Source organism: Motacilla alba, chromosome 14 (genome assembly GCF_015832195.1).
Source record: "Motacilla alba alba isolate MOTALB_02 chromosome 14, Motacilla_alba_V1.0_pri, whole genome shotgun sequence".
In the NCBI taxonomy this organism is placed as follows: domain Eukaryota; kingdom Metazoa; phylum Chordata; class Aves; order Passeriformes; family Motacillidae; genus Motacilla; species Motacilla alba.
The window spans coordinates 3,303,370-3,330,696 of NC_052029.1; the positions used below are offsets into that span (position 1 = coordinate 3,303,370).

A 27,327-nucleotide genomic window follows, 5' to 3' on the forward strand; every position below is an offset into this window, starting at 1 on the left:
AGTAGTGGTTTGGTCCTCTCCAGACATTTAAGTTTCTCTTTAAAGAAAACCTAGGAAAGATCTGGAATTCTGATGCTTTCTGTAAAATTTGCAATGTGACAGGCTGTGTTTATAAAGCCTACAGTAATAGGCTGTCTCTTAATTGGTTCTTTTTCTAAACCTATTCCAGTTTGTAAGAGTTACACAGATGGAAAGTGATGGTGGGGAGAGGAATTATTTTAATCATCTGCTTTGCACTCAGCAGGTGTCAATCCAGAGTAGCTCTTTGGATAATTTGAGATAGCTTTATAAAAATTACAGCACTGTTTTTTGGCCTGTGCTTTGATATGAGCCACTGAAGAGATGATGCTGTTACTCTGCTCCCCAAAGAGGGATTGTTTATTGCAGCAGCTTGAGAACTGAATCTTCAAATTCCTCAGAACATCTTGGGTGTTGCTGTACCTTAAGTGGAAGTCTGAAATTTGATCTGCAAACCTTGGGCAAGGCAGCAGGTGACATTCACAGCTCCTGCCAGTAACTGCCTGCCTGAACAGGAGTTTGGAACATTTATTTAGAGGGTGAATAGATGTGAGTGTGCTGAGAATAATGGGAAATTGGAGTTGGATTATACCTACAGATATGATACAATATATCTCATGTGCTGAACGGGGACCACAGAGAAAACAGCCACTGCTTTGATTGAAGATGGATCCCCCTGATCAATTAACTACCCACAGGCATGTTGGTGACATTAAAACAAACCAGCTCATCTGAAGGCTGAATCCTTCCTTCCTCCACTCTGGTTCAACATTATGAAGGTTCAAGTGCCAGTTCTCAGGCGCTTTTTCTGCCTCTGTCAAATTTCTGTCCAATTACAAAATACCACCCAAACCCATGAAGAAGAAGGAAGAAGATGGTAAAGAAGAGCAACCACCCACTGCCCTAAAACCTCCATCTTGCCCCATGTATATTGCTATATTTTAAAACCTTAAACTCTAAGTTTTCCACCCAGTGATGTTTTCCACCCAGTGATATTACACACTTCTAATTAAACTACACACCAGCAATCCCAGTGCTATCAATCAATTTTGGAAGCCTTTTCCATGGCCCCAAGGTCAAATTTTCTTGTGAGTCTGTGCCCTTCTGCACAGAAAGTTTTAAATTCTCAGCATTCAGGATTCCAACACTCAAGATCATCAGTAATGGGACTTGGAGGTTAAACATGCTTTTGTCAGAAGCCCACAGTAAGAGCTGAGGGTAGACAAGATTTCCAGTTGAGAAGGATTGTGAAGTGTTACCAAAAATGATGTGGAATAATTTGCTTTTTGGGAGGGGTTTTGTGTCTGCTGCCTCCATGTGGAGTTCATGGCAGAGCAGGGAAAATAGAGTTCCCACCCATCCTTTGGGCTTGTAGCAAGGAAAGTACTGGGTCAGCTAAAGCAAGAGCTGTCTTCAGGAATATATTTAATAATAAATACAATTTATTCTTATTTTTGTAACCTTGGAGAGAAACTTGAGGACACCAAAATTAGATTGTTTCTAAATCTTCAGGAGAGATGGGGAGAAACCAAATACAGCATTTGATCCCAGGCTGGAACGGTGAGCCTTTCTGTGGTCTGGAATCTTTAATAGTTAGTGAAGCCCTGGCACATCTCTGGTAGAGTTTAAGGGAATGTTTTAGTGTCTGAGAGGTCCTGAAGGATTCAATAGCAGCACACCCTACTTTGTTTTTTATTATGGCCATCACAGCAGATGTTACTGCAGAATAAGTTTACAGGGAAACATGAAGCTATAAACAATGGAGTCAGGGTCTCTAATGTTTGATGGTGAACATAAAACAATAATAAAAACAATGAAATATTTATAAGCTTTCAGAAGTAATTACAATGATGAGGTGCGGAGTTTAATTTGGAAGCAATAGCAAAATAAATGAAAAATTAATTTTCCAGACTTACTGGTTCATTTTCAGACTTATTAAAAATAACTTGGCCTCCTTGTAGCAGGAAGATGTGCCAAATTACCTGATTAATGTAAACTTATAATTCTGTTCTCCACCCATTAAAGTAATTGTACAAGTGGGGAACTTGCCTGTTGTTCCTTTTTGTTTTTTTAAATCAGAGAACACATGAAAAGAGATGTGAGCTTTTACTGCTGATTATAGTGACTTTCATTTGCAGAACTGGCATTTTATGTTCTCCTGCAACAGGAATAGACTTACACAAGAACCTGTGTTTTCACTGCAGAGAGGACATATATCAGAGGGCTTTAAATCAGATTAGTTTAACATTGGCTTGCAAACTAAGGTGAGGTAAGGGAATGCAACAAGTATTCCATTAAATTAAACATCATAGTGCTCGGATATAAATGCCATTCTGAGGTAATTCCCATAATTTTACCCATTAAGACACTAAAATCAATGAACTTTCTCTTTTATGGTGGTTGTGAACTGGTTGAGCTGAACTGCAGAATTATTTGGGGATTCTCTAACTCTGCCTACACAGAAACTGCTGGTTTTGATGGCAGCACAATTAGGTGACAACATAAAATCTCTTGGCTCATCTGTCCTTGAACCTCGAAACTCTCTGTGAGTGTTGTTTTCTTGCAAGAGAAAACAAAGGGATCATTGTTGGGTCTAAGCTCTGAGAGGTGGAGTGGGATCCAAATAATGTACATCCTGCAGGGATGTTCACCCCTGAACTGCAGCCACTGGCCTTGATAATTCAGTTGCTTATTTGGCAAGTGGATACAATAAAATAAAGCTTTACACCTAAGCCTTATGAGACAGTCAGCAGGAGTTTTCTTGCTTTCCACCTCTGCCCAAACCCCCTAAAAACCCTTTATGTATCCCCTGGTTCCTTGTAGCCAAATCCCAGTGGCTTTCGGGTGGCACTTGGAGGAGGCCAGGCTTTCTGCAGGGAGCAGCACAGCTCCCACCCTGTCTCCAGCTGCCTCTTGTTTCAGTGCTTTGGGGGTGCACAAGAGGTGGAAATCTCCCTCAGTTTGGGTCTCAGCATGCCTATTTGATTTCATTTAGTGTGTCTTACAGTCCAAGAGGAGATGCTGGCTGAGAGTGGTACTTGTGGAATTCTGGCTGTTCTGGCTTGCTGTTGCTATAACTGCATGTTTTAGCAATGATTTCAAGCAGAAATGTCTTGAAAGCAGTCTGTACAAGGATTCCCGAGGTCTCAGAGCACTTGTTACTCACTTTCCTGTACCTCCCTGGGTAATGGCCTCTCAGATTTTAGTGACTTGTTCTCATGGCTTTATTTGGCTCAGGATCAGTTTTGTGAGGGGTTCTGTGGGGAATCCACATGGACTTGACTCTGAAACTGCTCATTAGGTGTGAAGTGAGTTCTGTCAGAAGCAGGCAAGGGATGGGCTCTGGCCAAGAGGGAATTCTGACACTAAATAGGGTCAGGAGGTGAAACAGTAAATCAGGCTGATATTAATCAAGGAAGGTATCGTACAGGATGAAAAAGGAGGCTGGACATGTCTAGACCATTGACTCTAATTTTGATCCTTTTATCCTCTTCTGAAATTTATGATGATCTGAAAGACTTGAAGGCTGTTCCTGAAGTGGGCTCCCTGCATGAAGCCTGGTGCCCCAGCTAAGTGTGGGCTTACGTACTGGAGAACTTCCTGACATCATGGAACCTTTTGGTGCTGTAGAAACACAAAAACAGTGACTGCCTGTTCCTGCCATGCAGTATTTGTGTGCTAAATAACAGAAAACAAAGACCTGACCAACCATCCCTCACAAATACTAACAGAATTTATTTCTTGCCTTGCAATTTCTCCTTTTCTCTGCATGAAGGTGTCGACGTTTCAGAAATGTTTGATTTTCATTAGAAACAAAAACGCATTCCCTGTCTCTGTAAATTTTCATTTCTTCAAAACCAGAGGCTATGCTTCAAACATGAGGAAGTGGGTGTTTTATTTTTTGATTTGGAAGAAGCTGGCTGTGCCTGTGATCTGGGGACAGGAATGTGCAGGAGCCAGCAGTGCCTGGCAGGCACTGGGGCTGTGTGGCTGGGCTGGTCACTGAGGCAGCCTGAGCAGCTGCCTGCTTCCACTTCAAACACAAATCAAACACTGCTACAACTGGCAAGGTCTTGCCAGGCACTTGAATTCCATGAAATCAAAGCTTTTGGATGGGGATATGCTCCAACAGAAATTGATGCAGTTTACTGGGCAAATAAGCCTGAAGTGCATTGTAGCTAAAACAGCACCTCTGTTTCAGAATTATTTCTGTATTTCAGTATTTTTGGTGAGGATGGGAAGTTTAAGAAGGAATAAACAAAGCTCAAATAGAAAATAGGATTAAATGGCTTGCGTGATGGAAAAAGCAGGTATAAATGGTGAATGAGCCCTAGAAATAAGAAAGGCTTTTGCAGTTTGGTGGAGATGATCTAAACAGTTGTGTAACTCCTTCAGGAGCTTCAAGCAGGAGGAAAGATGGGAAAGGGTGGGTCAAGTTTTAACAGTATGGGGAAGAGGGTGAAGGATTTCTTGAAGCCAACAGCTCTGCCTAGGGGGTGTGACTTTTGAAGAAAATCCCTGTTGTTGGTCTCTACTGCTGCTGCTGTTGATGAGGATATTGAGTGGTGTTTATTGATGGTTTTCTTTCCTCCTCAGCTAGATGGGTGTGGGGGCTCATGGCTTTGAGAAGAGGGGCATGACCTGCATCAATGTGTGCTCACCTAGGGTTGAAACCCTTCCTGCAGTAGCTGCCTGGCTGTGCTCTGGCTGAGAATCTCTTGTTTCTTGAAGAGGATCAGTCATCGGCTGAGCAGGTTTCTTCTGTAGGCTCATCTCAAGTGGACATCACTCCAGATTGAAGGCCAAGCTGTGGAACTTGACCACTGCAGGTTACAAGGCCTGTGAGCTTGATCCAGCACCATTTAAAAAACCTCTCAGCTTGATTTTTCTTCTGCTGAGCCCACCTGGTTTGAGTTCATCCAGCTCTGAAAGTATTTACAGCTGCAAGTTAGGCAAAGGCCAATGCCCACCCCTTTGCTAAGATCAGTGTTAGCAGTGGATGTTTAATGTCTCTAGGTCTGGCTGTGCAGATATCCTGGATCTCAGAACTGCTCCCTCACCCTCCTGTGGGTCTGGCTGGAGTGCCTCAAATGACTGATTCCTCCTCTCGTTGTTCATTCTTCAATAACTGACACAACTACTTGCTCAAACTAACACCCCCTTCATAATATCAGTGAAATCAGTGCTGGGACACAGATTAGCTCCCTCTAGGACTCCAATGTCAGTGAAATCAGTGCTGGGACACAGATTAACTCTCTCTAGGATTGTAATGTCAGTGAAATCAGTGCTGGGACACAGATTAACTCTCTCTAGGATTGTAATGTCAGTGAAATCAGTGCTGGGACACAGATTAACTCTCTCTAGGATTGTAATGTCAGTGAAATCAGTGCTGGGACACAGATTAACTCTCTCTAGGATTGTAATGTCAGTGAAATCAGTGCTGGGACACAGATTAACTCCCTCTAGGACTCCAGTGTCAGTGAAATCAGTGCTGGGACACAGATTAACTTCCTGGAGGATTCTGACCAGACAGACCTTGTTGAACACAGCAGAAAATGGAGTTTGACTTGTTGAATTAATCCACACCTGGCTGGGCACCTCTCCTGAAGTTTTGTCTTTGAGTTCCTGACTGGAACATCTCTGGACATTTGCAGTGGGCTTCTTAGGGATTTACTTCCCTCTGCAAGACATAAGGAGCCTCATTTAAATCTACAAGTGTTAAAGTGTGAGAAAACAGGACTCACATTGCTTTTCTTTTCTTTAAAAAAGCCTGTACTTCATCTTGCCTTCTCTATTGGAAGAATGAGGAGCACATTGCAGTCTAGATACCAAAGCACTTGGTTACTTTTTTTTTAAACGGTTCAAATATTGTGCCAAACCTTTGATTATGTGTGGTGGAATTTTTAATAAATTGTCTGAGATAGCAAAAAAACCCTCCAAAATGTCCTGTTGGGTTGTCCTAATCTCATTTTAATCTCATCCCTACAGCTGTAGGACCAGAATATTATGTGAAATTTGTGTTACAGTGTGGAATGTGGATTTAGATGGTGCAAAGTTAATTTACAAAGTAAGGATATCCTTATTAAAAAGCACCCCTAAACCTGTAGTGAAATTATTTTGAGAGAAGCTGTTTGGAGTTAAGGCCACCTTTGCATTTTAATGGGTAATTACTCTTGGCATCACCACCAGAATATAACCAAAGTCCTCAGCATCCCTGGGGCACAGAGGTAAATTTGGATTTAAAGGCGGTGCAGCTAATATTTTGTACTTAGAGGAAAGCCAATTTCCGTGGATCGGGGAGAAGAGAAATCCGAGGGTTTTGGCGCTGGAAGCAGCAGCAGCAGCGTGCACATAATCGATCCAGGAAAGGTTATTTCTGTTCCTGAAATAAGGAGCAGCGGCTCCGGCCGCGCTCAGCGCTCGCAGCCGGCAGGAGAGGGCGGCAGAGAAACAGCTCCGGATCCTGCACAGCACCCAAATTTCTAACGGGAGCGAGAGCACATCGGAGCTCTCGGAAGGCAAATCCCCTTTCAATACGGCAGCTTCAGCTGCCCTTTTTTTTTTTTTTTTTTTTTTTTTTCTTTTAAGGGGAAAAAAAAAAAAAAGTCCGCAACACTTTGAAAATGTCAAATTCCTGCGGCAGCCCAGAAGACGCGGGGAAGCAGCGAGGCAGAGATGGCAGGATAAGAAGGGAGGATGTGGATGATTCCCAGCCTGAGGGAAAGAGGCTGAAGCTGGGGAGTGAAGGAGGAACCGGTGGAAAGGACAGGGAAGCAGCAGCAGAAGATGCAATAATGCCTTGCTCAGGCAGAGAAGAGCCCGTGCCCGAAGGAGGAGGTGAAGGCAAAAGTGTAAGTGAGCATCTTCAGTGGCTCAGGGAAAGGGGGAAGGGCCGGGAGGTTGCCTTTGAAATTATTTGTCATCCTGAAGTTGGTAATTTGGCATCAAGAAGAGCAGGATGAATGCAATCGAGTGTCCCATCTCACCGAGATCATAAGCATGGTCCTCTTTAATTTCTGATCTTGCCTGCATGCTTTTCAGTGCAGAGCATGTGTTTTTATCTGGCTCTCACTGTCAGCTGCTTGCAAGATGTGTGTGTCAGAGGAGTGATTTCTTTTTTCATGGGGAGAAGGTATATTAACTGCTGAAGTTGCTTTTCAGCTCCGCATATCCATTTAGAAATTGGGTAAGGATGGGTGCATTGAACTGGACAGTTTGGGTTGTTTACCAGTCTGTCCATTCAGACTTTGAAGTGCATTCATGTTGAGTAGCACTGTTTTACAGCTGTAAAACAGCTCCAGGAGAGGCCAAGAATTGGTGGTTAGAGATCTCATCTGCTGAGATTTTTCCAAAGAAGAGCTGCGGAGCAGTTGCCTGGATAAACATCAGCACTGCCAGATGTTTACACGAGGGTAACTTTGCTGCCTGGTTATTCAGCTCAGCTCCCGTGCCCGTCAGCAGCTCCTGAGGCACAGCAGAGAGCTCGGGGGAGAACATTTGGATCCCCAGCCAGCTGAAGCTTTGCCCCTCCTGGTGCAATTCAGGCCAGGTACTTTTCCTCCACACATCCTGGCTGCTTCCCTCGGTCAGAAATACAGGGGGAGGGTGGTGGGGACAATGTCTGGGGTGGAGGATGTTTCCTGTGTGAGTTGTCATAGGGGGAGAGTGCAGCTTGAGAGCTCACTTAAGAGCTGCTGGAGATTTCAGTGCACTGATTTTATCCAGAAGTTTTCTGAAATGTGGGTTGTTTTCTCTCCTGGGATTGATATCCTGAATTTAGACATGCTTTTTCAAATGAGGAGCTCAGTAGATGCCCAATGTTTCGGTAGGATTTACCTTTTTAAACCATTTGAAAGATAATTTATTTGTCTTGTTCTTGGTGGAAGGTCATCTCTAAATGCAACAGTTTTCCTGAGCTACAAAAGTATTTCAAATGTGTGTAGAGTGTTGGTTTGTTTATCCAAGCAGAAATCTCTTTTATCAAGCCATGTAACTGCAGAGAGTTGCACTTTGCTCTGTGTTTTGGGATTCCAAAGCTTTATGAAGTTAGGTTCTTTCTAACTCTCAGGCAGCGAAGTGCCACTCTTGTTCTTGCACCACTTCTGGCAGAGACTTATTTTCCCCAAAAGAAATGCAAATTACAGGCATGTTAATTGCTCAAATCACAGCCCTCTCTTTTGGCTGTTTTTTTTTTTTTTCTTTTTTACCTTGGAGTAAAGGTTTTAAATCCATTCTACTTTGTGATAAATGTCTAGAAGTGAACACCACTATGGGTTGGGGTAAAAGTCTTTTTGATGGTACATCTTACTTTAATACCTAATGAGGAAGTTACTGAAAAATAAGCCTTAATTGAATAAATTTACTTTATCTTTTAAGAGTATCATGCAGAATATCTGAGAATGACACATACCCGAATCACTGGGCTCTGCCCCATCTGTGGGGTCTGCTTTAGCCCCTTATTTATGTTTATGTTCTACTACTGCAGCAAAGTTCTCTCTGGTTAATGCCTGTCCTTTTTTTTTTGTCCTTACAAGGACCTGGTATAGCTTCTCCAACTTTACATTCTGGCTTTTCATCAGGGGATTGTTAAAAATATTAACAAAGCAAATCAGTTAATGAACAATTATTTCACTGCTTGTCTTTCCCAACATCAATTCTTAAATTGTTTTTATAATAAAATAACTGTTCTTATAGTAATTCTAAATTAAACTGAGTTTGATTCAGAACTCATCAAAGCTCAAGGAAACTCTTCTTTCCCCTCACCTGAGTGGATTCTGGCTTGGGATGTTGCACTACATTTTGTATAAAGTTCCAGTAACAATTTTCCCCTTCCCTTTTAAATCTGTCTGTTTTGGAAGCGTTATTAGAAATTAATGAGGTGACATTTAAAATTCTGTTAACATAAATTTTTTTCTCAAAGCAATAAAAACTTGTTCAACAATGGCTGTAAGTGTCTGTCACCTTGTAGAGAGCAAGCTGCTGGAAAAGATGGACTGTGTGCCCTTAGGAAACACTGGAATGACTTCATTTCTGTGCTTAGAAGAATCTTTATTTTATAGGCATAGTATGGGTATGGGTAATCAATGCATGCATTGCAGGAACATTTCCTAATAGTCCATTATGCATTCCACTTTAAAGAAGGACATTTAAAAGAAATTATAGGCTTTGACTCATTTTTAGACTTGTGATAAAAAATCAGCACAGTGTGTGTGCTATTTCTCTGTTTATTCCACTGCTATTTGCTTCATCCAACATCATTCTTGGGTTCAGAAGGAAGAAATCTACCTTGGTCAGCTGCTCCAGCTCATTATTCCACTTATTATGAAATCTTGGATTCTGGAGAATGCAGACACAATGTATATTTTATGCTCCTGGAGTGATGTGGGCATTTCCTTGGCATCCTGTGTTTGCAGCAGGAGCTGCTGCTGGGCACAAGTTGGTTGTGCAGAAGGATCTTTGTGCCCCTGGACAGAGCTCCCTTCCCTGCCTTGGCAAAGAGGGGCTGCATTTGCCAGCAGCTGGAGTGACTCCTGCCCTTAGTGCTGGGGACTGGTTAATGCACTTACAGAGTGTCTTGGTTTGAACAGACAGGTGTCTGCTAAGGAAGGCAGGAGCCTCCCCTGAAATGGAAAATGTTAACCCCTACCTCTGAATTAATGTAATTTTGAAATTAAGGGGCTCAGGCAGAGATGGGAATAACAGCTGTTTATTAGGAAAAATAAAAATAAAGATGCAGTAATATGAAGCAACATTGACGGAGCCAGAATACAACCTGACAGCCTGTGGCTCAGGGTGGTGGCACAGTCCCATTCCATGGTGGCTCAGCCCTCCTGCAGGGCCAGCTGTGGTTCTGCTGGAGCAGGGATCCTGGACAAGGCTGGAGTTTTCCTCTGGAGCTCCAGGGCTGCTGGAGATGGGCCTGCTCTCCCTCTGGGAATGCAGGGCAGAAGAAAGCTGCTCCTCTGGGAATGCAGGGGGCAAAGGCTGCTGTGCTGTTCCCAGGGTCAGGTTCTATCCAGGTAGGAATGCTTGGCTCCTGCCCTGGGCAGAGCATCTCCCATGGGATGATGGAATTTGATCAGCCATGCAGGGACACTCAGTGGCCATGGACAGCAGAGATCTCCTGGAGGGAGGATGGGTTGTGGGAGAGATAAAGAAACCTGCCCCATGAACAGCAGAGAACTGCCCCAGCTCTGCCAGATGGGAATAGAACACACACCCCCATTTCCAACCTAAGACACAGGGGTGAAACTGGAAGTGTTAATTTATGTATCTATTCGAATAATTTGCTTCTGGCCTTTTCTTTTTATTGCCTTCATTACGGTGAGGAAGTGGCTCGTGTCAGGTGTGGACCACGCAGTCCAAGGCCCTGGAATTGTTCCCTCTGTGATGTTTCTTCCTGGCACAGCATTAGCATGAAGCCTTTGTTTCAGACCTAGGGGCTGCAGTCTTTGTAGTGAGGTTCAACTTGAGAAACCCTTCATTGGGTGCAGATGGTGGGGAACTGGCCTTGGGGAGAGCTGGTGAGTCACTGCTTTTCATCAGGAGTTTGGGTAAAAGTCTTTAACTAGGGTGTCTGGAGAATTCCATCCCCAGCTGTGTGCCTGGAGGATGAGCACAGCTGTCAGCTCTGTGATGCCACAGTGTTGATTGTCACCCTACCCCTGACCACACACTGGAAATCGTTAAATCAGCCTAAAGCTGCATTTCCTGAAATGGGAAGAGTATGAAGAATTAAACATGCAAGTGTTGACTTCTTCCTGGGCTGATAGACATGAGATAGACTCACAGTTACCCACGAGTGATCATCAGGGTGTGGATCCTTGTGATCCATGCATCATTGTTTTTCAAGAGTAGTCCTTTTTTATCTCTCTTTAAGCAACTCTTTGTGCATATGCCTGGTGAAGTTTCTTTGGATTTTGGTGCAGAGATATTTCTGTATCCACAAGGCCTCCTTTGTTATGAGCCAAACTTTCCTGCCATAAATATTTGTGCCAAGTTTAGAGAAGAAGACTGAATTTCCTGTGTTTGGTTTGACTTCTGTAGTGTTCCCACAACACTCAGCTTCCTAAACTGTTTTCATCTGTAATGGCACCTGAGCCAGGAGAGAGCTTGAACTTTTACCTTTTAAACAACTTTCAGAGTGGCTTTAATGCATTTGTGAATTAATGTACTGTTTTAATTTTTTTTAATTGCCTTTGTGAATACTTATAAAGGAGGAAAGGATAGAGGTACTGTGAAGAAAAAAAATGCAACTTTTTGTTGCTTACATCAGAAGTAACATCTTTATTCGGTTTTGGGACTGTCAAGTTGTAAAAGAAAATGTGAGGAAAGTGTCTGAAAAAGTGCTTAGGACTTTTGTAGGAAGGGAAAAGTGGTTTTACTGATCAACTCTGAAGAATTGACCACACCAAACTTGTATCATATGATGATCCAGCCTTCTAAATCTCAGATGTTGATGGAATTGTAAACCCAGTTTAGATGGGGGGATGTGGCACGCTATGCAATGCCCTTGTCTTTGCACAGAGAACAAATTGTACCTTGTCATCACTTAGAGTAGTTCATCTGAATATTCCTAAAGAATGGAAGAACATACCTTGGAAAGCTGAGAAACACATATTGAAAAGCTGATCATTTAGAAGGAGGAGAGGAAGGGTTTTCTAGAGATTGGGATATGAGCTTGGAGCTCCAGCTCAAGACAAAATTCCCTTGTTTGAAGGGTGGGTCTGGGTTCATGGTTTCACATGAAAAGCTCTGTCAAGACCAGGTATGGATGTAGGAACTGAGCCCCATGTGGATTCACTGCAGCAACTCCAGTGTGTGCCTTCAGCAGCGTCAGCTGCTGTCCTGGGAGGGCTTGGGGTACATAACAGAGACATTAGGAGGTGTTGAATTTGAGAATGGTGTTAATCTTGATGAGTGAAATACACATTTTTTATCTCTTATGTTTGCCTTGGGTTAATGTCATTTTTGAGTCAACAACTCAGGCCTTTTTCATTAAATACATGCATAAAACATAGAAGGAAGTGTAGGAATTGGATGTGAAGTCTGGCAGTTTGACCTTTCTGTGCATTGCCACACAAGGTTACACTGTGTTAGTGCAGTTTCTCTCATAGATTTTCTGGTTTAGGACCTTTATTTGCTCCTTACAGTGGGTTAATTACAAAACCTGATTTGTGTGTGTATGGCTTTGTGATCATGATTGCATTTATAAATATCACTCTGAAGAGGAAAAGTGTTTGAGAAGGGAGGAACTGGAATGGTGGGTTTGTCTGGGCTGCGAATCCAATTTAAGGTGCTGATTTCTGACTCTCAGGGTTCTAAGCAGATTGAACCATTCTGCTGTCAAGGCTGTGGTTTAGTTCTTTTTCTCTCCTCTTTATACCAGTGTTTCAATCTATTGAGTTCCTTTTGTCCGCAGACATTATGGAATGGATGTGTTTTAGGAGAGCACCATAAATTTAAAGTGTTTTGAAGAGCAGGACATTTGGAACGTGTTGCAGACTGCATCTGCCTTTCCTCTCTTTCCTTTTTTGGGTCTGATTACCTAATTAAAGGATAACTTAAGGGTTTAATCTATTGACTTGTTAGGCAGACTGTGATAGATGCTGGAATTACTGCTTTTGTTTTGATCAGAGCACAATCAAGTTCTGTGATCCAGGACAGAGACATAATTATTTGCCTTTGGAAGTGGGAAGAAAGGAGATGATAATTCTTTAGGAGTCAGTGGTGGTATTGATACAAGGTGCTGGAGTTCCTTCCACAGGAATATTTGCTAAATCAAAGCAAAGGAGCTTTGGTAGAAAGGTGTGGATAAATTAAAAATCAGTTTGGACTTGATTCCAAGAACAAGAACAAGTTGGAGGGAAATGTTCTCCCTAAAACTGATTCATCCTCCTGTTAACCTCTGGCTGGTGTCAGCAAACTGTCAGCAAACAATGGCACTGCAGCCTGAGCAGGAATAATTGCAGCAAGGAATTGCCTGAGACAAGGCAAGGCAGCAGAAAGAGACCCTTATGAATGACCTTGTTTTGCCGTTTCTCCTGTAGCCGCACTAGATGGCAGGGGCAAAGTGTGCAAAGCTAAGGGCTTTCTGTGCATTATCCTGTTATTTTGTCATGAGGGAATTTTAATTTTATTCAGCAAATAACTGCCTGTTTTCAACAAGCAATTTCTACCAAGAGCAACATAGGCCAGTTGTATTTACTCATTGGAAGTTCAATTTCACTGATAAGGAATATTCATGGAGCATTTCTATCCCAGTTTGAGTAGTCAATTGCCTAACATTACAATTTTTGCAGAGTGTCTGGAATATTACTTTTGATTGAAATTACAAATGCATTAAAATCCTCCAGAGTGCAAAAGAAGACATTTGTGATCTATGTTGAATTAGAGGAGATATGAAATAAAGATATTTATATATTGGTCTTATTTGCTGTGCTTTCTCCTTCTGTATGCCAATGTCAATCAGGAAAATATTTTTATTTCTAGTCTCTGTGATTTAAAGATTAATAGAATTATTTAATTTACTTTATTGTTTTTTAGGTTTTTTTTAATGTTTGCAGTCTTAGTCATTAGCCCTCACTACAACAATGAGGCATAAGCCCCAGAAGCTATGCAAAAATTGAAGATGGAATCAGGCTGATGCTTCACTGGCTGTCCCTTTCCTGTGGAGTACTCAATGTTCAGACTCATTTGGGATGCATTATTACTAAAGAGTTGCCTATTTTGTTCCATTAAATTAGGCTGCAGGATCTGCTGCACTGCCACCCATGTAATTTCCCCCTCAGGAATGCACTTAATGTGTCCTGATGTTCTAATGCTTTCCCCACTGTGCACTTAAACAGCCCAAGGAGTTACAGGCAGTCTTATCTACACTACAAAGGGACTTATCCTTTAAATTCAGAGTACAGAACATTTGCTTTTGATGGTTGTCTCATGTTATGATCTCTTCTGGCACCTTAAGACACCTTTAAAATAACTGGCTCAACATTTGTGAGCCAGTTGGTCACTGCCAGCAAACTTCAAACAGCTTGGTGGAGGAAAAACTGAGTGACTTAACCTGGTGATTCTAAGTGCTAGATATTGAAGTAATTCTCAATTAGTTGTACTGATAATTAATAAAGGTCCATCTAAGATTCACAAGCCTGTGAGAAGTGTCTGCAGTGCTTGCTAAGAATTCTTTCATTCCAGCCTGGAAAGCAAAACTTGTTTAAAGTGGAAAAGATTTCCTGAGCACAATAATTCTTACACAATCTATTCTTTCCCCTGCTGGTTTTTTCCTGCATGTTTCCAATATGTTGGAATATTGGATGCCAGCCCTACTGCACAGGGATATGGCTTTAGGATCCCTAGGAAGGGACACAGCTCTGGTCCCTCATTTCATAGAAAAATCTTTCTTTACTGAGTTGGTCACTGGATAGAAGTGGAAAGGTGAGGTAGAGAAGCTCCTGGGTGTGCAAGGTTTTATGGCAAGGATTGGGCAGGATCCTAACAAGAACTGAGCAGGGATACCACGGAATCAGCCCTGGCATGGACTTAGAAGGGTTCTGCGTTTTCCAAGGGTTCTGTTTTCCCTTGAAGAGTTGAGCAAGGACAGCACAGGATCAGCTGTGAATGGTTGCACTGAAGGGGCTCTGCATTTCCCCAGCTCCTGTAATTATTTGATGATATTGGCTACCCTGAAGCTTAATGAGATGGTGAAAAATTAACAAATTTTCACAAGGCTTCCATTCTTTTTACTCTCTACGAATAGTTTGGTAAATTCCTGTTCTAGCTGAGTTGTACTGTGCATTCAACATGTATTATCTTCAGGGAATGTTATTTTCCACAAAATGAAGGCTAATCACAAAAAATATAAATGGATTTACTATGTAAAATTATGCAGTCACCACACTGAGACTGTCGTAGTTCCTTGAGCTGGGCCACAACTAAATGGAAATTAAACATTCTTATCAATAATGCACTGGGGAAGTAACATCTGTTCTGAGATGCTGAGAGGTAGTTTTTTCATTCACTAAAATATTTATTTCAACTAAAAACCCTAATCTTTTCACTGTCTCCAGAGGGCAGAATCATTGACTGTTATGTTTAGAAACTGTCTGTGAATTACAAGAGTCCATATGAAATGGAAAGAATGCTGATTGAGCAATTAATCACTTTTTACTTAATTTAAAATAAATAATGACATTACAGAAAACTGTCACATTAGCTCCAAAAAAAAGACTGATTCTTGGAAGAGCAACAGAACAAAATTTCTTTCCCTCACTACAGGCTTGTTTCCAGCTCTTGAAGGCACAAAACAATAGGTTTTGGTGATGTGGCAATATTTTCTTCTAATTAGCCAGTGTTGTGTTACATATGTTACATAAAGGTTGCTGTTCCTGGCCACCCATGTTCAGATCCTTCTTGGATTTCAAGGCTAGGATTGGCTGCTAGACCGTGGTTTCTGGTAAAAGTTAATTCCATCTTCTTAAATTCTGTTTGAGCTAGAAAATGGAATTTTTTACACAAACAGCCACTGTTGATTAAAGGCTTCAGGTCACGGACAATTCATCAAGTCTCCAGGTAAATTTCTTGCTGTAGATAATTATTCTTAGAATAAAAATATAAATCCTTGCCTGGAGTTGGAATTTGCCCAACTGCTCATCCCAGCTTGAGTGGATTGTTTTGCACCAGATGTTATTGACTCCCATGATGGGAATAAACTCATTTCCTCCTCCTGGATAAGCCAAGCATCTGGATCCACGTGCTTTGTTTCCCATCCTGCAGGTCTGTGCTCCCCTTCTGAAATAATTCATCTGTGCCCTCGCTGCCTCTTTGCAAGTTCAACATTTTTGCAGAAAGCTGATTCTGCTGGATGTCCCCTGTTAATATATCAATGGTTTAGGTACTGCTCTGGCCTGGGCTCCAGGTTCATTTACCAACAGCTGCCAATGCCACAAAACATTCTGAGTTTGCCCACATGGAAGTGTATTTTTGTCAGACAAGCCCAGAATTTATGACTGCAATTTGATTAAAATTGTCTGAAAATTACCAGTGCCTTGATTTATACATACTCACTTTCCAATTCACTGGGAAAAAAAAAATCACTGAATAATATTCATGGAAGAACAGATCCTTGTGGGATGTTAATTGCAGAGGCATCTTAATTGGAATGACTCTGCTCCTGCTCCTTTTTATTTTCCCTCTCTCTGCTCAGTTTTAATTCATTTTAAAGTGTCCTGTGTAGCTGTGCACAGGACATGTGTATGTTAGTACTTCAGAGTGGTTGCTCAATTTTGATTAAAAAAAAAAATCATTATGTAACTGAGCCAAAAAATCAAAACTAAATTAACATCTTGTTATCTGTTGACAAATGAATTTCGCCCCAGTGATAACTTTCCAAGACCCTTAATCTTCCCAGTTGGGAGGTCAGTTTGGATAATTGTGACTCAGACCCTGTGTGGTGTCTTGGGGACTCAGTGTCTGCTGAGGCTGTTCCCTTGGGGTGTGTGCAGTGTGCATTGTTAGCAGGAAAGCTTTTCACCTAAGCAAAATGAGGAAAGAACCCCCAGAAAAAGCCCAGCTGTGTGGCTGAAATACATTCTGCTGCCTGGTCACTGCAGGGGAAGGGTGTGATGGTGCTGGGAAGGGACCAGGAAAACCCCAGTGCCCTGTTTGCTGCAGTGTGATTGATTGATGTCTAAATGCCAGGTACCAGAAATCTCCCCCTGGAGGGGTCTGCAATCACCCCTGGGGGCTCTGGGGCAGGCACAGTGAGGTCAGGGACCATCAGCAGGCACAGGGGGAGTTCCCCTGGAGCTGTTGGCACAGCTCTGGCTGTTTGTTGGCACCTCTGATGGAGAATGGGGCTGGCAGAGGTGGGGACAGTTTGGGCTGAGCCCTGGCACTCTCTGTTTTCTCCTGTGTCATAATAACATTCTCTCAGTGGTGTTTGTGCAGTGTCAGTGTTGTCTCTGCTTAAACACTGTATGATATTATTATTTATCTATTTATATAGAGAATAGATCACATATTAATACCATAAATTAATATTTATTAATACATTATTAAGATTAATATTAATATAATAATATTATAATATATAATAATATATTATATATTGATATATGATATATTAATTATAATGTACTACATAATATATTGCATTATATATTGTATTATTATAATACAGGCTGCAACCTGAAAGGTTCTCCCAGCCTGAGGAGTTGATTTGTGGAACACCTATTGCACAAGCTTAGCAAAGTCACTGCCTAGTGGTGCTGAGAGGGCAGAGAAATGGCTTTGTGTTGGTTTTTTGTTGGTATTTTTTTTTGTGTGTTTTTTGTTTTTTTTTTTTGTTTCTTTATTTTTCACTGGGGAAAAAAACATAATCCCACAGAGTAATATCTTTGCTTAAACCACCTTGGGAAAAAACCCAAAAAAATTCAGTAATTCCTGATCTCTCATGCCAATTGCTCAGTTCTCTCATTAGAACTCCACCTACACAAATGATAGCATCCTCTTATCTGTTTGTCTTTTTGAAGCTTGTTTTTGTAAAATGAACAATTGCCTAAATTGCTAAAGTAGATTTTTTTTTAAGCTTGCTGCTCTTAAATCTGTTTGCTGAAAGAAAGGGGCTCTTTCATGTGCTGTTCCTCAGCCTTTCATCTGGAGGTTCTGAAGAAGCTGTTAGAGATTACTAAATCAGTATTGGGATCTGAATGCTGCCAGCAGAAGAGGCTGCAGAATGGAATTGGGTACATATGTTTGATATGATTGTGCAGATGTGTGCACATCCTTGGTGCTGCTTTAGTAGTGCATCAGTTTTAGTAATTGCCAGGGATACTTTTCTTCTTCTGAGCTCAAAGTGCAAAATGCCCTCCTTGATGAATGTCTAATTCTGGCATGCTGACCTAAGGAATCCTGGAAATGAAATGAAATGAAAAAAAACCAACAGTTTTGACTTTCTCAATCACTGACCCCCTCCTTTGGCTAAAGAACAAAATGATGACTTTCAAGGTGTAAAATCTGTTCTTTGTCATCTCCATGGATTGCTAGGACTCTGAAAATTCACTGATCTTTTCTTTCTGCTCCTCTTTAGTTTGAACTTTTAAAACTGATTCGCTTGGAGCAGAGGATGGACACTGGAGGTGTGGGGCATGGTTCCAGCTGGCAGAGAGCACTGCTCCCAGGTCTGTAGCAGCATAGCTGGTAGCACTGTTTATTTCCTCAGCAATAGCTTCAGGAATATTTACAAAGAAATGGACATTTGTGCATCCCTTACTGGGAATGTTAAGTCAGGGAGGTGACACCAGCCCTCTCTGGTGTCCCAGTATTGAAATTGGCCCAAGGCAGGATCCAGAGCATTCTCCTCACAAAAACAACACTCAAAACCCAGAATCACCCACTTGCCATGGAGTGCCTTGTAGCTAAGTAACTCCAAAGGCATCTGGTGTGAAGTGCTTCAAGTGCCAAAGAAGTGATCAACAGCTTCAAGTATCAAAAACTTCAAGTTTCATCTGTAATAAACGATATAAAATCACCCAAACAGCCTTCCTTATGAAGGCAGTTTATTATTTATGGAGACCTTAAAGGGGATTTGGAGGCAGGTTGATTAAATGTCACTGCTTTCACCTCACACAGGAATTGTATTTTAATGAAGTAAAGCCTCTCAGTTGCAGAGATGTTGTTGGCTGGTGGGGGAATACCAACAAAATATACGGGAATAAACTGGGGAAAAATCTGCTTTTCTCAGAGGTGTCAAGAAGAGAGGGAACTAATTCAAGGAATTTTTGTGAAGCTCTCAAGGTGCTTCAGTGTTCTTGATGCTCCCTTGAAACCAAGGAAATCACAGCAGCAGAGGATGAGACCTGTGTCTCACTGGAACTGGATGTCAGGTTTTATTTCAGCAGCTTTGGTGGTCCTTGACAATGTTCAGGGAATTTGGTGCTCACTGCAGTGTTCAACTTGTGGTGTGTGTTTGTCAGCTGTGCCTTGGTGTGTGCTGTCCCAAGATCCAGTCCTCTTCAGGAAATCACCAAGAAGAATGTGCTGTGGATCCTGACTAATGTTTTGTTTTCCCCCTTTGGATGGTGATTTTCCTCCTCTATCTTTGACTTAGAAAGAATTTAAAATCTCTTTGCTTTTAGTGATACTTATATTAAATATATTATTTATATTATTTAAATTATTTCTGTTATAAATATTATTATTGTATTATTATATTACAATATGATAATATTTATATTAGTTATATTAGCTCAATCAAGGATCTCCTGACTCCAAAAGCACTTTCTTAGCACAATTTCCCAAGAATTAGTTGCACCACATAAAACAAGTAGTTCAAATTCTCATATTCTAGGATTAGCCATTTTAAGCAGCAACAATTGAAGTTGAACATACACATCTCCTCTAGGTTCAACTAAAACTTATTTTGAAAAGTACCATGGGTTTCTCTAATGAAAGGTTTATGTAAATTTAGGAAACGTGTTTAGTATTGCTTGTAATAAAAGCCAAATTTCTTCTGAGGGGCTGATAAACTACAGCTTAAAGGTGACTTTACATATTCAATGTATTTTTTTTTCATTCAGTGCCAGAAAGTCCTGCAAAGGCCAGGCAGACTCCTCCACCTTCAAAATTAATTTTTCAATATGACTGCAGCAGAGTTTGATTTGCAAACACAGCACCTAATTTCCTTTCGCTTTGGCCTAAGGAAGCTGGCTGATTCCTATATAACACCTAATGGGCATATTCTGTTTTCACTTAAACTGAGAGGGCAAAAACTCCAGAAGTGACAGTGGGATCCTCCTAAATCTCCCAAGACCTCACCCAGAATCTGATTTTTTATGCTCAAAATTTGAGCCCCCTGAGACTTTGTGCAGAACTGACAGAAACATTTCATTAAACAAATGATGAGGTTTATTTTCTTGTTTTATTTTTTCCTGTTCTTTATTGTACGGTGCATTTGCATGAAAATGGCATTTTGAAGACTGATCTGTTCCTGATGCTAGTCCCTCACCTGGAGGCACAATCTCTGCTTGGATTTGCAGTTAGTTGCTGTGGAAATGATGGTTGCAGTGGCAGAGCTGGTGCTCTGCTCTTGGGTGGATAGGGAGCAGCAGGAGCTGATGAATCCTTAAACCACCCAAGTTTTATGCAAAGATCTCTGCAAAATTACACACACTGGGGGAAAGATGAAATTGAGAAGCCACACAGACAAAGTGGAACGGTCTTAAAAATGTTTCCATCCCTGACCTGTCTCTCATCAAGCCAATGCCAAATTAGGAACCAGCTGTGCTGCAGAAGGAGCAAGGTTTATTGGAGCCTACAAGGAAATGCCCAGAGCTATTCTCAGAGTGTTTTAACTTGGTATCTGTGGTCAGAGCAGGATTTCTGTGTTCTGGGGGAGGAAATCATTGCTTCAAGGTCTGAATTAGGAGTTCCTGAGGTATGAATCAGCATAAGCATGGTGGCTCGAGCCAGGCACCAAAGCCACCTCTCAAACAGCAATACAGAACTGTATTAACATCGCTTAAAATCCTAAAAACATGTTCAGGGAGAAAGCAAAGCAGAGCTGGATTGAGACAACTCAAGAAAAAAGTGACATTTTGTACTGCAGGTGTATGTGCCAGCCCCTCAGCTCCACCTCTGTCATGTCCTGGGCAGATGTAGCAGGTGGCTCTAATGAAGGTGGAGCTCTGCGAGACTGAGAACAAAGAGCTGAACTGCTTTTGCACTTCCCTGAAGGTTTCCTTGCCTTATCATTAAATGGTGTTAAAGACAGAATGTCTCACTCAGATAAATGTGTTTGTTTAACTTTGCCCCTCGTTTTCAAATTCATTTTGAAGCCAATGAGTTGTTTTGGTTTGTTGTTTGTTGTTGTTGTTGTTATTGTTGTGGGTTCATTCAGTTTATGGATTAGGAGCAGGCTTGAGGGAGATTCCTTCATGGTTTTCATGGAGATGAAACAGCCAACACAAAGCAAAGCCACCTCCTTTCCTCCTCATAGCTCGAGGTGCCTTGTAGAACAGTCAGAAACTCTAAAACACGAGGCCTGAAGCAGGATGTGATGAGATGTTTTCAAGCAAACATTTCCCAACATGTGCAGCAGGTAGGTGGAGGGAAAAAAAATTCTCCCTGGAAAATGTACCGAAATGACTGAATTGTCACTGCTGACTTAGGTGCAGATGTGTGGGTGTGACCTTCCCTGACAGGGCAGGCTGGCACTGCAAACCAGCTCCAGTGTCTGCAGCAGAGATATCTGTGTCCCAGTAAATCTGTGCCCCAATATTTTGTAAGCACTAAATGAACTGAGAGGATTGGAAGTGCCTTTTCTGATACAGGCACTTTGGGAAGTCTCACAGCTTTGTTCAGCTGGAATTCTGTTGCATGGTTCTGGCCTGAGAGGCTGGCAGCGAGGCAGAGAGCTGATCAAAGATGTCTCAGTGTGCGCCTGCACAGACAGGTCATGTCCCAGAATAACACAGGGGGCTCTGAAACCCAAAGCAGGTGCTGAGGCCATTATCACATTGCCTCCAGTGAGGCACCAGTCAGTGCTTCACCCTCACTGTCTGTTCTGCAGTTGTGTTTGGAATCCTGGCATTGAGGAGCCCCCAGGGCTCTCTCCTTTCCTGCCTGCCCTCAGCACCCCCTGTCCCTTCGTGTCCCCTCTCCCAGGGGGGTCGGTAGAGCATGAGACTCTCAATGTCAGGGTTGTGGCTTCGAGCCCCACATTGGTGCTGGCTGTGAAGGCCGATCTCTCTGGGGCCTTTGAGGGTCCAAACCGGCCGGCTCTGGACCCTGCCCCTTGCAGCCTTTACAAGGGCAAAAGTAAAAGGCTCAAGGCGCTCCTTCCTCTCGGCACCAAAGTCCTGCTTTATTCCTTGACAGGAGTCACCTGGGGCCAAGGCGACCTCCCAGAGGGAAAGAAGAGGCTGGAATGCCCGATGGCGGGAGCCTTTAAGCCGAGGGATGGGGTGGAGGAGGAGGAGCATGGCCAGTGGGATAGCGTGAGGGGAGCGGTAAAGCACAGGCAGTGGGATGGCATGAGGGGAGCGGTAAAGCACAGGCAGTGGGATGGCGTGAGGGGAGCGGTAAAGCACAGGCAGTGGGATGGCGTGAGGGGAGCGGTAAAGCACGGCCAGTGGGATGGCGTGAGGGGAGCGGTAAAGCACAGCCAGTGGAATAGCGTGAGGGGAGCGCTAAAGCACAGGCAGTGGAATGGCGTGAGGGGAGCGGTAAAGCAGGGCCAGTGGGATAGCGTGAGGGGAGCGGTAAAGCACAGGCAGTGGGATAGCGTGAGGGGAGCGGTAAAGCACAGGCAGTGGGATGGCGTGAGGGGAGCGGTAAAGCACAGGCAGTGGAATGGCATGAGGGGAGCGGTAAAGCACAGGCAGTGGAATGGTGTGAGGGGAGCGGTAAAGCACGGCCTGTGGGATGGTGTGAGGGGAGCGGTAAAGCACAGGCAGTGGAATGGCGTGAGGGGAGCGGTTAAGCACAGACAGTGGAATGGCGTGAGGGGAGCGGTAAAGCACGGCCTGTGGGATGGTGTGAGGGGAGCGGTAAAGCACGGCCTGTGGGATAGCGTGAGGGGAGCGGTAAAGCACGGCCTGTGGGATAGCATGAGGGGAGCGGTAAAGCACAGGCAGTGGAATGGCGTGAGGGGAGCGGTAAAGCACAGACAGTGGAATGGCGTGAGGGGAGCGGTAAAGCACGGCCTGTGGGATAGCGTGAGGGGAGCGGTAAAGCACAGACAGTGGAATGGCGTGAGGGGAGCGGTAAAGCACAACCAGTGGAATGGCGTGAGGGGAGCGGTAAAGCAGGGCCAGTGGGATAGTGTGAGGGGAGCGCTAAAGCAGGGATGGTCCACAGCGCTGGGTCCTGGGGGAAAGGGAAACACCGTGTGATGTAAGAGGGGAATCCCAGCAGGATAGAAACATACTATTCCGTGCAGATTACAAAACCCAGTGCAAAACAACGACAGAAACTATTTAGTGCAATACAACGGTTGCATGATTCTGGCCTGAGAGGTTGGCAGTGAGGCAGAGAGCTGATCAAAGATGTCTCAGTGTGCGCCTGCACAGACAGGTCATGTCCCAGAATAACGCAGGGGGCTCTGAAACCCAAAGCAGGTGCTGAGGCCATTATCACATTGCCTCCAGTGAGGGCACCAGTCAGTGCTTCACCCTCACTGTCCCTTCTGCAGTTGTGTTTGGAATCCTGGCATTGAGGAGCCCCCATGGCTCTCTCCTTTCCTGCCTGCCCTCAGCACCCCCTGTCCCTTCGTGTCCCCTCTCCCAGGGGGTTTGGTGTTCAGGAGCCAGCACAGCTCTGCAGGCTTCTGCCTCTCAACTGAGACTTTGGGAGCTGCAAGAAAAAGCTGCTAATTAGAGAAAAGACTCACTTTCTTTCTCCATGGCTTGTTGATCTGCAAGATATGAATATTTTTATTTCCTTGAGTGATTAAGGAGCTAAATTTCAAACCTGCTTTTATTGTATTATGACACTGTCAGTTTGCTTTCTTCTACTTTGCTTTATTATTATAAACACTAAATAGCCATTCTACCTTCCCACAGTAAATGCTGGAAGGCTGCAGTGGGATAAGAAAGCAGCCAGCACTACCTGCTTTGAAGAATAAAGGAATAAAATAATTCTGAAGCTGATTCCTATCACTTATCATGTTCTTTGGGCCATACCTCTTGTGGGGGAAAAAAATAAAATTAGTTTCTGTAAGAATGAGGACAGTGTATCTGTGGGGACTCAACTGCCAAATGTCACCTTAAGCATTATAAAATTTGCCAAGAGATTAACACTAAGAAATACAAGAAATTGTACAATTAGCATGAGAAAAGTATGTGTGTGTGTGTATATATGGAAACTCTCTAAATCTTCTAAGAAATATGTAGGATTTATCATAAAGCTACTCTTGGATTACCAACTCCAAGTATTAAATTGTAAGTAAACCTCTTCTTTTTTTTTCTTCACATCATGAATCTGCCTTCAATCATATTATAAAAAGTAGCAATTTTATATGCAGTTTTTCTGTTAACTTCTACATTTTAAGCTGTTTGGGTGATATTTTAGTGACAGATTTATCTGTAAGACTGCAAACAGGAATGTAAGCTGCTACACAAGAATGTAAATGAAAAACTAAACTTTTAGTAAAGCTGAGTTTCTGAAATAATTCCATCACTTCAGCTGTACAGAATTTCAAGAATAAACCAAAATGTTAATGAGCGACTTGATTCAAAAACTGGAGACTTAGAAGCATTGATACTTGCTTGAAAGAAAATTCTTTTAAATCAAGGGAAGTTTAAAATGGATTGCCAGATTGCCAGACCTGTGACAAACGGTTTTGTTTATCCTGTTTATCAGTAACCTTTTGAGTTCTGCTTGCCAGGCAGGTGAGCTCACAGCACTGGTGGCTTCACCTCCTATTTCAGCAAAACCTGAGATGTGCAGCTGCTGGCACTAAGTGGGGATCATTTACTTCCTTTCAGTAGACTTACAAAATAATTTTAGGAACTTTAAGAGCATTTGAAGCAGGATGAATTCAAGCACTTCATAGGGATTTGACTTGATTTCTTTTTTTGAGCAGGGTTGGAGGACGAGTGTTAAAATATTCCTGTCACTATTTGGAATGTTCTTTGAAGAGAAATTTTAATTTTTACTGAGATGAAGATTGAATGTCCATTTTTCACAAGTTCCTCATTCTCCTCTTCCATTGCTCTTTATAAAAGATTTAGATGGTTTGGGAAGCTCAAGTAAACACTTGGAACTATTACAGCAAGACAATCTGGATATAACTTATTCAGCATCAATTACTGGTGTGTGTCTGCTCTTCAGACCTGTGTGGTGGCATTGATGGGCTCACTGCACTGGCCTCATCTTCATAAAAAAGGCTCCATCCTTCTGTGAAATGGTGAACCAGATGCAATTAGCATTTTTAAAAAGAATCCACAATAATAGCACATTTTTGAGGGACAGAATCCCCAACCTCTTTATATTTTCTTTGAGGCTTCTGCTATGTAGGTGCAACACTTTGATTTATCAAAAACAATGTTCTGCGCAACCCAAACCAAAACCCTTTGAAAAGCCATTTTTGGAATAAAACCCATGTGGAAGAAATTAATTTAAAAATTATGATAAATCAGCTAAAACAAAACAAAAAAACCCCAAAAAAACAAACCCTGTTTGCTCGGGTCGTGGCTGTCCATCCTTGCAGGCAGGCTGCTCCCAGAGCTGTGCTGGATGCTGTGGGCTGGGGCTCCCTCCTGCAGGAGCCTGACATGAGCTGGGCATGTTCTTCCCAAGGCAGAAGGGATAATTTGCTGCTCTTGAGTAGCTCCTCATTTACAAAATGTCTGACTTTATGTGCCCAAAACCCCTGAGTGTTAAAACTGTTTTTAAACCAATCACAAGTTCGATGGTCACCCCTGTTTTGCCTAACTTGTGCATCACCTGCCTCCGTGCTATTTACAGAGTCAGAAAGGCATTTCTAAGTGTTTTTTTCTTGCTTTTGTTCTTCCACATGCTTGTAGGGCCTAATTTGGCTCTCCATCACAAATGAGGGCAGGTTTGTGAGGTCACAGAGAAGGGACACAGCTCCTCCCACAGGCTCTGGTTTGTCTCAGAGGCACTCCTGCTTTTCAGCGCTGTCTAAGTTCCACTTCAGCCAGTGGTACTTAAAACTCATTTTGAAGTAGGGTGGATGTGCTCTCATCCTCGAAGTCAGGTGCCTTTCTCATTGCTCTGATGAAGAGGAGAGCGAATCTTGGGCATATTGCAGAAGAATCAGATTTTTCCCTCTGGGTCACAGGTGGGTTAACAAAGTCCTGTTACAGTCTGGAACTGCAGCAGGGTGCTTCCAATAAAGTGTATTTTGGATCATGCTCAGTGCGTGGGGGAAATGATATCAGGAAACTTGGTGGTGGAAAATTTCAGCAGGCTCTGGGTGAGGTGGTTTCCAGGACTCCAGTATTTAAAGATCAATGTAAATATCTCTTGCACTCAAACCATGGTTCAAACCTGCTCACTGCCTTGTCAAGAAGTTGCCTTCTGCAGCTTTTGGTCTTCATTTCCAAGTCCCTTTAGGTCTCTGCCTGCTGGATTGATTTCTTCGTTACATTCAGAGGCGAAATGAGCTGTCCCTGCACAGCACTGGCAGTGCTGACAAGCAAGAGCTGGTATCTGAGAGCATGACTGCTTCAGGTTTAGTGCTCATCTGCCAGCAAGTTAAAATTAATCTCTGGTTCCTCAGTCAGCCAGCAGGAGAGCATTTGGTTGTGTTAAAACTCAGCTGAGTAACTGAGAGGAATCCTGAGTGCCACGTGCTCCCACAGCTCAAGGGGGTGTGTTAGAGGATCATAGAAACACCACCTGCTCTCAATATTTGCTGATCTATGAAGCCGCTTTATTACTCAGGTGTCTAACAATATGCAAATGTGTGTATTAATGGCTTCTGGGCCATAAAAATGGCAAGTTTATAACTCTGCACTTTATAGAGCCTGTAGAATCTAGTTAGCAAAGTGTGCTCTGTTGGAAAACAAGATTACAAATCAATTACTCCTTGCTTGACGCAGCTCAGATCTCTTTCCTGACATCCTTGTTCAGCTGACACTGGGAAAATGAACATGCCTGGGAGTGTGACCTATTATTCAGAGGGAACTGCAGGCTAATAGCACTTTTGATCATTGAGAAATCTATTATTTTTTGACCTGCAAGACAGCCTAAATGGCCCACTTTTATAAAGGAAATGGATAGGTTTGTGAGATCTAACATTCAAGCCCTTCTTAGCTGGGAAGTGCAGGCCAGTCCTAGATGTAGAAACACAGGAATTTTCATCAAACCTCTCCTTTGCTGCAGTTTATTCCCTAGGGGTGAAAAATGCAGAAGAGCTGATTTCAGGAAAGCAACTGCACCTTTCCTAGCAGAAGTAATTTATCAAAATACTGCTTTGAAGGATGGCAAGGATTCAGTGGCACTGAACCCTCCTTGTGGTGTATAAAAACAGATCAAATGTGATTTGGTTGTTGAGGTTCAAAGATTCTCAGAGCAGACTTCAGGCTCACAGATTTTCTGTCTTCCTTGAATATTGAGCTCTAAGAGGAGGGGGCTGGCCCCACAATCAGGCTGTGGGTATCACTGGAGTTGCCATATGGTGTGTGAGCCTTGCTCTTGGAACTTTTGTTTTTCAGCGAGTGTGCTTTTTCCTGCAGAGTAATAATACTTGGGCATTTACTGTTTATTTTTATTCCTCAGGTTTAATATTGCAGCAGATATCTATAGCTGACATTCACCGTGTTATTAAGCAAATGTTTCATATGA

General features: G+C 42.7%; 1 protein-coding gene and 1 long non-coding RNA gene across 16 annotated transcripts in view; both read left to right on the forward strand.

The window, feature by feature from the left end:
- Positions 1 to 6,603: 6,603 nt before the first annotated feature.
- Positions 6,604 to 27,327, forward strand: part of RBFOX1 (RNA binding fox-1 homolog 1) — a 1,167,310-nt gene continuing 1,146,586 nt past the window's right edge. For 4 of the 15 annotated variants that reach the window (XM_038151470.1, XM_038151471.1, XM_038151472.1 and 1 more), the window contains exon 1: positions 6,607 to 6,869. In XM_038151470.1, coding sequence (XP_038007398.1) covers positions 6,642 to 6,869 — 228 coding nt within the window. In that variant the 5' untranslated portion in view covers positions 6,607 to 6,641. Of the gene's footprint in view, positions 6,870 to 27,327 lie in introns of all 15 variants that reach the window. The other 11 variants (XM_038151467.1, XM_038151461.1, XM_038151468.1 and 8 more) reach the window with 6 other exon arrangements.
- Positions 7,472 to 27,327, forward strand: part of LOC119707046 — a 53,010-nt gene continuing 33,154 nt past the window's right edge. The window contains exon 1 of the long non-coding RNA XR_005258667.1: positions 7,472 to 7,567. This is a non-coding gene — a long non-coding RNA (uncharacterized LOC119707046). The remainder of the gene's footprint in view (positions 7,568 to 27,327) is intronic.